Raw genomic sequence first — 9,968 nt, 5'->3', positions numbered from 1 at the left:
GCCACGGAAGCGGCCAGCGACCTAAGTCACGGAAGCGGCCAGCGACCTAAGCCACGAAAGCGGCCAGCGACCTAAGCCACGGAAGCGGCCAGCGACCTAAGCCACGAAAGCGGCCAGCGACCTAAGCCACGGAAGCGGCTGTGCACGATCATCGAAGTGACTCCTTATTGTGCCGGCCTGCCGTTCGGGGGAAATGGTCTTTCAGGGAAGTGGTCCCCCAGGAAAGTGGTTGGGACGGGCGGGACTTGCAGTTCAGGCTGCAGACTCTCTCTCGGAGTAGTGGCTGTTGCTTTCTGGTTCGTCGAGGGGCATGCCGGGCGTGCTCATGAAAAAGGACTCGGAGCTGGATTTGGCTTGGTCGTTTTCAAGACTGTCGGCGCGTCCAGGCTGTGAGGCGGCATTTCGGCGGGGGTAGTAGAAGGCGAAGGTGCCGAGGGTCACGGTGGCGGCTAAGACGACGGAAACGGCGACGTCTAGTGAGTAGTGGCTGCCGGTAGAGAGGGTCTTGAAGAGCCAGAGGACGGGTGGAATGAGCAACACGGTTGGCACGATTAAGATCTCGCCCGTGTAGCCAGCCAACACCTTGACCATATGCAGGTCCCATAATACCGTGACGAACAGACAGGTCGACGCAATGACGGCCGACGTCGATGGAAAAGACATGCGCCCTTCCATCAAGACCCTTGCGTCGCTGGCTGTGCAACGCCCCACGTAACTCCCCGGCGCCACCTGACCGACTGCCACAGGACTCACCGCCACAGGATTCACCGCCACAGGACCCACCGCCAGCTGCCGGACTGGCGCACTGATGACGACGGTATCTCCCGTCCCAACGACACTGCCGGACACGGCTCCTGCAGCCGGCATGGCAGCAGGGGTCATCACGGAGGAGGGAGTCAGTGCTGCGGGCTGTACCACTCGCGCCATCGGTTGTGCCACTGGGGCCATTGATTGTGCCACTGGGGCCATTGATTGTGCCACTGGGGCCATTGATTGTGCCACTGGGGCCAGTGCCAGCGGGGCCATTGCCCCTGCTGCGGGTGTGAGAGCAGCGGGTGAGTTGTTGGCGAGGGCGAAGGAGACTTTGAGGAGGTCCATTCCGCCGAGATGGGGGTAGCAACGCGAGAGGAAGTCCGGCCGGAAGCGGGCCACGAGACGTTTGAGAGCTTCGGAAAAGAGAACGCCGCCCTCGATGGAGAGAGTGGCCATAAGAATGAAGTAAACAGTCATGCGGAAGCGTTGTCTGCGCGTGCGGCGGTTGCGTACCGCGTACATCAGATAGGCTACGTTCAGTGTCATACACGCCATGACCACCGTCGTCCATGGCCACCTCAACAAACCGTGCTTCACGAATCGACGAGCCCCCAGTTCGATTCCCGTCGGCGGCCAATCCGCACCCAAGGCTGATCGCGACCGAGGCCCTACGAAATAGTAGAGACACCCTATCGCCATCAGAAACACCACACGAGTCAACGCCTCCTTCACCAAAAACCCCTTCACGAACACGTTCTCGTACCAGCGATCACGCTCCATCCTTCCGAGGCAATTACTCACTCAGCCGCACACACAGCACCCCGACTCAGATTTTACCCTCAACCCCCAGCTGAGCCATCTCCCCCCATTGGTCGGTCTTATTGGTCGGTAATTGCGCGCGATTCAAGAGGCTACATTGGTCATTGATTGTTAAGCTAGACGGAAAAAAAGGTCGGGCCGTTCAGTTCAGACCGGGTATGGCTGATGGTCGTGGGGATCGCGCTGCGGGCGGCCGGGGCTTGTAGGACGTTCGCACGTTGGTATAATGGGTTCGCGTGTGTGGGCGTGGGTGCGGGTCCCGGGACTGCCGCCGGTTTCAAATGAAACCGGTGGAAAGGTGACGGGCGTGCCTGCACCAGAGAGTGGGTTCTGCGGTGACTGGTTGTCACGTAGGCAGTCGGCAAGTGCCCACGGTGTGGGTAGCCAGTCGGCTGCTGGTAGCCAAACGACTGCTGGTAGCCAGGCAAGCCAGTGGACTGGAAGCCAGTGGTCGTGGGTGCAGGTCTCGGTGCTGCCAAAACGTCGGTTTTCGCCCAATGCAAGTTCGACTGGGTTGCAAACGGGCGACCCGGCACGTCCCAGCGCGCGGGCGAGACACTCCGCATCTGCGACGCCGTTCGGAGCGAACTCGGCACGTGGTGACTGGAACCGAGCGTCGAAGGAGACAGTCTGGTTCGGCTGGGGATATATCGTGAGGCACTTGACCCCACGGGGATCCGAGTGCCCGCCATGGAACTTGGAGTACTGGCCACGGGACCCGGAGTACCGGCCGTGGAAGTGGTACTACCCACCATGAGAGTACCGACCATGGAAGTGTCGGTTACGTTACCGCGGCCGGTCACGGGGTTAGCGTATATGCCCGGTGGTCCAGGAGAAGTTCGTGCTGGTTGCGGGAAGCTCGTAGTCATGAAACTGGTCACCGCCGGCGCCCGCGCTGGCAACTGCGGAATGGGCTGCGACCTCGTGTGCGATCCCAAAGTGCCGCCCGCACCTGGCCGCATCGGCGGAGGCGTCGGGGTACGAATGTACGCCGCGTGCAGAAGCCGCGGTGGCGGAGCGCTCTTCGTCGACCACGCGTCCACCGACCCCAGACTACTGCCGCCGTACGCCGTCTCCCGTTGGACTGCCTCTCGGTCCCGCTGGACGGTCTGCCGGTGAGCCTCCCGGAGGGCTGCCTCCCGTTGGGCTCCGTCCGGCTGGGCTGCTTCCCCGTGGGCTGCCTCCCGCTGGACGCCCTCCCAGTGGGCTGCCTCCCGCTGAACGGCCTCCCGGTGGGCTGCCTCCCGCTGGACGACCTCCCTTTGAACCGCGTCCCGTTGGGCCTCCCTTTGAGCAGCCTCCCTTTGGACAGCCTCTCGCTGGAAGGCTTCCCGCTGGAGGGCTTCCCGCTGGACAGCCTCCCGGCGGACAGCCTCCCGGCGGACAGCCTCCCGGCGGGCAACTTCCCGCTGGACTGCCTCCCGCTGAGCTGCGTCCCGTTGGGCGGCCTCCTTTTGAGCAGCCTCCCGTTGGACGGCTCCCCGCTGGACACCCTCCTGGTGGGCAGCCTCCCTTTGGGCTGCTTCCCGTAGGACCGCCTCCCGCTGGACTGCTTCTCTTTGGGTGGCCACCCTTTGAGCGGCCTCCATTTGCACGGCTTCTCGCTGGACAGCCTCCCCGTCGGCAGCCTCCCGCTGGACTACCTCCCTTTGAGCTGCGTCCTTTTGAGCCGCCTCCCGCTGGGCCGCATCTCGCTGGGCCGCATCTCGCTGGGTCAGGTCTCGGTCTCGGAGAGTGCGGGTGAACCGGGTGGATGGCGGCCGTCCCGCGACGGGGCTGTGCTCGCGGCCGGATGCCTTCGCTTGCGGCCTGAGAATGGGCGCTGGTGGGTGCGAGGCTGCGGGGGCCAGACGACCTGGGCTTTGATTGGTTGTAGGGGCCGGGGCTGGACTCGATCCTCGGGGCTTCGGGTTCGGAGTCGTGCCCGAGACGAGATCCAGGGGGACCGAGGCCAGACCCGGGGCGGTCGGCGTCAGCCCGAGTGGGGGGGGATGGTGTGCCACGCGTCTTCCGGATGGCGGCGGCCAGTCCCGGGCGGGGGCCAGACCCGGCGACGCAAGCCAACTTGGCAGCGTGGCGCCTTCGAATACGGCGGGCGCATTCAGGACCGAAGACGCTGCCGACGACGTCGTGGACGGCGAAGGGGAAGGGGCCGCGGTAAGGGACGGGGACGGGGTTGTGCCAGCGGAGGAGGCTCGCGAAACAACGTAATTTGGGGCTGCTCCGTGCGGGCCTCCCGTAGTTGGACCGTGCGAACCTCCCACTCCTGGTCCGTGCGGGTCCCCCACGGTTGGCCCACGCGGCTCCCCCACGGTTGGCCCACGCGGCCCTCCCATACTTGGTCCGTGCGGGCCTCCCACTCTTGGTCCGTGCGGGCCTCCCACACTTACATGCGAACCTCCCATAATTGGACCGTGCGAACCTCCCACTCTTCGTCCGTGCGGGTCCCCCACACTTGGTCCGTGCGGCCCTCCCGCACGTGGTCCGTGCGGGCCTCTCACACTTGGTCCGTGCGGGCCTCCCGTGCTTGAGGTGGCGTCCGCCCCTGGGGTCCTGGTGTGGGAGTCGGTCGGTGAGAGGCCGGGCGGTGAGAGGTCGGACGGCGAGAGAGCGTCGCTTCCGCAGTCGCTGTCGATTGAGGTATCGGGTGTGTCGCAATTGAGGCCGAGTCCGGGTCCGTCGGAGATGACAGATCCGTCGGAGACGGCTAGTTCCCCGTCGGTCAGTTCGAGATCTTCGCCTAGTAGTTCGCCCTCCGGCTCCGCCTTTCCGTCCGGCGGCCGAGAGCAGACGACCATCTGCGTTGGCGGCAGACTCGCGCTAATCTGCGGAAGACTGTCGCGACTTTGCGGGCTAATCTTCGAGTCGAACGTACCCATGCGCGGGCGCTCGCTCTTCACCACCGACAACAACGCCCGTAACCTCTCCGCCTCCTCCGTCTCCGGCCCCCGGTCCGCTGAGGGTCTGACTGCAGTCTGCCCAATTGAAGTCTGTCCAACTCCGGTCTGTCCTACTTCGGGCTGCCCGGCCGAGGTAGCCTGTCCGGCCGCATTGCACGTACAACGCGTCCCGACAGCAAAGGTCTTGGTCGCCGTTTGGCGGTGCGCCGGTTCGGCACACCTCGGAAATCGCGGCGCAGCCGGCGACCATCCGTCGATCTGCTCTCCCCCGCCGTTCATTGTTGTCGTCCCGGTCATGGTCGCTCCAGTCATGGTTGTCGCTCTGGTCATCGTCGTTGCTCCCGTCATGGTCGTCGCTCTGGTCATCGTCGTCGCCCCGGTCATCGTCGTCGTCTTGGTCATCGTCGCTCCGGTCATCGTCGCTCCGGTCATCGTCGTTCCGGTCATGGTCGCTTCGGCCATGGTCGTTCCGGTCACGGTCGTTCCGGCCATGGTCGCTTCGGCCATGGTCGTTCCGGCCATGGTCGTTCCGGTCATCATGCCGCCCATCCCTCCGGTCATCGTCTCGCAAGTGGTGCCTGGTCGTCCGGGGCGAGCGGCGGTGGGTCTTAGGAGCAAATCAAGTCGTGCGGGTCTTAGCAATTCGGGTCTTAGCGCGCAGGGCCGCCGGGCGAGATGTCGGTGTGCAACGACGGAGGCGATGGAGCGTTCGACGCGAGAGGAGGAAAGCGGGTCCTCGAGGGGCTTGGGACGCTGGTTTTGGGGCGCCGGTCGCAACCAAGGGCGCCTGGCGGCAAAGCGCCCTGAAGAGGACGGCCGACCACGTGGCGGCGAACGACCGCCGGGGAACGGCTTCCGAGCCGCCCCCCCCCGGTTCGAATCCGGGCGGGCGCGCGCCCGATGCGGGAGCACAGGCACAACCTGCTTACACAACGGGCAAACACTCCCCGGCGGCACCGTCACGTCTTTAAACAAACTCAACGGCAACTGACTAAAATCCAAATCATGTACCTCTGGGAATATGCCCAACTTATAATTATTATGTGCGGTCGGAAACGTCCGTTCCGAATCCGGATCGCGATACCGCGGCGGGTCTTCACCAAGCGAGCCGCCACTGTTCGACGGTCGACTGCTGGACCGTCGACTGCTGGACCCTCGACTGCTCGGCCGTTCCACACTTGATCGATTCATACTCGATGCCTCTTCGCTTGATCGGCGACTAGCCGAGCGCCGACCAGTGGGCCTTTTCTTCTTTTTCCGTCGGACCGGAAGCGGCTCACCTTCGCCCGACTCGCGATCGTCTGCACTCAACGTCTTCTGGATTCGATCCACCAACCTTTGGAATCTGGCTTCCATGTTATTATTATTATAAAATGCCTGCAGTAACAATCCCCCCGCCGGTGGTGGTCTTCGAATGCCGGTAACCTCGCGCACAGTGAACATCATCATCAGACCAGGCCAGGCCAGACCAGTCTAGGCCAGGTCAGGCCAGCCCAGCCCGGGCCGGGGTCATGCACGAATGCGCAGCCGATCACACGTGATCAATGTTACGTGGTTGTAGGTGTGAGCAGACCGTGGTTGGTCAGCAGGTGTATGTAATCGGTTCTTGCGAGGAGTTGGGTTGTTGGGGCATCGACCTTGCCGTGCCGTTGAGCACATCTTCGCAGCAGTTTCCTCGATGGTTATCTTGCGCATTTGAATTGCAAACAGTGGATCCTGGTACGTCAATTGAGTTCAAGTTTCTGATCAAGAACGCGGACGGTAGTTTGGTGTTGTGGGAGAGTGGAGCGAACCGGAGTTTCCGATGCCCGGATGCGGGACACTTGGCTCGTGTGAAGGGGGTATTCGATCGTTGTCCTACGGTGAACATTTCTATCACTGTGGCCTCTGCGACTGGTGCCACAGCTGCCGTTGCAACGCCCGAACCGGGAAGTGGGGCCACGACAACAACACCTCCCGCACCAGCCGCAATGGCCGGCTGTGCTCGTAAAGTGCCCTACCTACCACCCCAGGATGTGTTGACGGCACTCGCCGAATATCGCACCCAGAGTGTCGTGGAACTCATCTCAACCACACACGGAAACACCAAGTCATTACGCGAACGTCTTGAATTCATCGCCAATGTGGTCACATCGAGACCCGCTTCAGCTGTGGAAATGTTGCGCACACTTGCACTTCTCTCACTCTACTGGGAATGGGTCGCTACACGAGTCTTATTTTGTGGTGAGGATGGTCGTCATTTCCGACCAAATCATGTGGCGCAATCATCCAAGGAAATATTCGATGCACTCGTTGCCTATCTGGATCCCGCGGGTAAGGGAGACGCCCACAAGGGCGATACACATTCTTGGGCACTTGACGTTACCGAGATGGTCGCTCGTCGACTCATGAAACTGCTACCCTCCTTCGATGCAAAATTCACCGCTACCGTTCCCATGACCCGTATCCGAGACATCGCGCACCGTAACGACATCCCTAGCGACGTTAAGACCGAGATCAAAACGACTCTTCAGAACAAACTGCACCGCTGTGCTTCGCCTCAGGATCTTGTCACCTGCCGCTCACTCCTGGACAAGTATCGCGCGCAAAACCTGAACCCAGACTTCTTATCGGAATTCACGGCTTTCGAGTCCGAGCTGACACAATTCTTCAACCAGCAGTCGTACCGAGAACGGTTAGACGCCGTGCGAGACGTGCTAAACAGCAATGCAGTGGATACATTTTTGAAGAAGATCGCGGAGAGCGCATTCGAGAGCTGCGAAGCCGTTTACGGCTACAACGCGGAGGGTGTGTTGACCAAGCTGATGAATGCACTGGCCGCAGGTGTGGCACTGCGCTCTCAACTGTATGCCGTCAAGGACGCACAGCAAGTACGGGTTGCCGATGTCGAGACAGAGGACACCTTGACGCAACTGCTGTGCCGCACAGCAAATGTAGTGGAAGAGAAAGCGCCGTGTCTGGCGAGTGATGTGTTAGCACGGACTCTGGTGCGGGTGTTGCGTATTTGCCTCGACAGCATGGCCTTAAGCGGAGTAGTACGGCCTTTGAGTTTGTTGTTAAGCGAGGAGTGCGGTACTATTCTGGAATGTTCGGAGCCGATGTTGAACCTGGCATGCGAGAGTCTTGGACAGCGTGTGGCGAGGATCTGCACGACGTTTAGTGAGTTGGTTTCAGCCACATATGACTCCGAGTCGACTCAGACATTGGCGCGCAATCTGGGCGTCCAGACTGCGACTAGTGCGTTGGTGGCTGAGTCGTTTATTCGGGAGAGCTTCCTGTTCCAGGTCTCTAGAGTTGCGAGCGTGCTTTGTGCTACTACCCAGACCACTCAGCACACTGTCGTGTGCGCAGGTTCAGAACCCAATGTCCGAGGTCGCTTGGTATCCTGCAAAGGGTTCGAGGAGGCGGCGCCGCTGCTTTCGTCGGGGGACGTCGGGGTTATTGTTGCCGTGGAGCATCTCACCGGCGATGAAGACGTCACCACTTATCCCGGACTCGCCGGAATCGTTGCCAAACACGAAGTGCCACTGCTCTCCCATATCGGTGTCCGTGCGCGCCAGAGAAGACTGCCTTTTGTCTGTATAGTTTCACCCACGTTCAATTGGAGCGCATTTGTGCAGAAGTTTGAGAATAGCAACATCGTGTTCACTCCCGAGGCTGCGACGGGAGCACTGGTCACCAAAGCGGAGTCGGCCGCAACCAGCCCGGCCCCCGCGAGTAAGCCCGCGCCCCCTGGGCGCGCGGTGGTGCTCCCGCTGGACGCGGAGGCCCCCTGTCTGTCTGAATCCTCGAGTAATGCGGGTTCGCCCAAATTCCGGAGACGGCGCACACGTGTGTGCAAGGGGCCTGGACCTACCCGGTTTGCGTCTGCGCTGACCGTTTTGGCCGGAAAGGACATCCGGGCTGAGAGCTGTGGCTCTAAAGCGGCCGTGTGCGCCCAGCTGCACGAATTACTCGAGGGCACGCACCTGAAGGCCCCGCCCTGCCTCGCGCTCCCCTTCGGCTCAATCGACGCTGCCTTCCGCTCCGCCGTAAATCAGGACGCATTTTCGCGCTACGACGCTCTACGCAAACGTCTGACCAGCTCCAGCGACGCCGAACTACCCGAACTCTGTGCCAGCACGCAACGCCTCGTCATGGACCTCGCACTTAGCCGAGAAGTCGTTGTCAAGTTCAGAGACGCCGTCGCGCTCGCGTTTCTCGCCAACGACGTCGCCCTCCTGGAGTCCCAGCGCCTCGCCCTCTACGTTCGCTCCTCCTCCTCCGTGGAAGACAATTCGGAAGACGCCGCTGCCGGCGTCTACGAAAGCGTCACTACCACCGTCACTTGGTCTCTCCCCTCCGGTACAACCGCCGCGGCTGTTGGGACCGGTGCAGGACTGCCTGCTAATGGAACTGGGGCGGGACACACAGCCCCCGGACAGGCGACGTCGGGACATGCAGCCTTTGTGGCGACGCTACATATCACCGAGCTCTGGCTCGCCGTTAAACAAGTCTGGGCCTCGCTGTACGCCGTGCGGGCAGTTCGCGCCCGTCGTGGACACGAAGACGCTGGCGATATGGGAGTCCTCATTCAGCCTGTTGTTAATGCGGACTGGTCCTTCTATGCCTACACTCGCGCTCCCGCATCGCTCCATCGTGCGCCCGGTTGCTGTTATATCGAACTCGTCAAGGGCTTAGGCGAGAGTCTCGCCGGCGGAGGTCGCTCTGTCGGCGGCGGTCGAGGGTTCCGACTACTCGTCTCCCCCCAAACCAAAATGGTCGACCTCTGCGGCGTCTGGTCCATGTGGGGCGCCGTCCAGGCAGACATCACGCCTTGCTTCGATGCACTTACTGAAGAAGAACTGCGACCGGACTATTGGAAAAACCTCGGCATACGACTGGCAGATATACACCTACTCGAAACACTCCTCCAACGACCACAAGTACACTTTCACACCCCCCCCCACTCCACCCGGTTACACATCCCACTCCACCCGGTTACACATCCCACTCCACCCGGTTACACATCCCACTCCACCCGGTTACACATCCCACTCCACCCGGTTACACATCCCGTTACAAACACAACACTCACAACACACGCACGCAATGCTCACCCACATAGTGGGCCTTATGCACAACAGGGTGGCGAGGGTCCTGTACCGCGAGCCACACACCCCGAAGCCCGGCGCAAACACACATGGGTTTTTCAGGATGTTGAAGGCTGTGTCGTCAATGGACGCGACCTATTTATCGTTCAAAGCAGACCCCAAACCGACTGATCTTTTGGCGGCTGAGCAATGGTGGTGGTTGGGCGTGAGGCTGTGTGTCTTCTGGCATAACTTCTGGGGGTTGCTTCTCTGGGTTTCTTTGGTAGTGTGTTCCTGCTTTCCGCTGCTCCTGGGGCGAGTCTTGGCTTTGGTTCGATCCCCAGCCTTGATTCAGGCTTTGGTTAGGACCGGGCTGTGGCTTGGTTGAGGGCTTAGGGGGGGGGGGGGGGTGGTGTGAGGAGGT

General features: G+C 61.5%; 3 protein-coding genes across 3 annotated transcripts; 1 reads left to right on the top strand and 2 right to left on the bottom strand.

Annotated features, from left to right (window-relative positions):
* Positions 1-252: 252 nt before the first annotated feature.
* GNI_039160 (putative transmembrane protein) lies at positions 253-1,533 on the bottom strand (the record flags this gene model as incomplete). Its single annotated transcript, XM_011131079.1, has 1 exon — positions 253-1,533. One exon carries the CDS (start codon positions 1,531-1,533, stop codon positions 253-255), a length of 1,281 nt encoding a protein of 426 aa, XP_011129381.1.
* Positions 1,534-1,688: 155 nt separating this feature from the next.
* GNI_039150 (hypothetical protein) lies at positions 1,689-3,161 on the bottom strand (the record flags this gene model as incomplete). Its single annotated transcript, XM_011131078.1, has 1 exon — positions 1,689-3,161. One exon carries the CDS (start codon positions 3,159-3,161, stop codon positions 1,689-1,691), a length of 1,473 nt encoding a protein of 490 aa, XP_011129380.1.
* Positions 3,162-5,845: 2,684 nt separating this feature from the next.
* Positions 5,846-9,736, top strand: GNI_039140 (putative phosphoglucan, water dikinase; the record flags this gene model as incomplete). The annotated part of the gene is made up of 3 exons (XM_011131077.1): positions 5,846-5,892; positions 6,034-9,397; positions 9,668-9,736. 3 exons carry the CDS (start codon positions 5,846-5,848, stop codon positions 9,734-9,736), a joined length of 3,480 nt encoding a protein of 1,159 aa, XP_011129379.1.
* Between the last annotated feature and the right edge of the window lie 232 nt (positions 9,737-9,968).

This window comes from Gregarina niphandrodes (assembly GCF_000223845.1).
Source record: "Gregarina niphandrodes unplaced genomic scaffold scaffold00005, whole genome shotgun sequence".
Classification (NCBI taxonomy): Eukaryota; Apicomplexa; class Conoidasida; order Eugregarinorida; family Gregarinidae; genus Gregarina; species Gregarina niphandrodes.
This window is presented reverse-complemented; position numbering and strand designations above follow the sequence as displayed.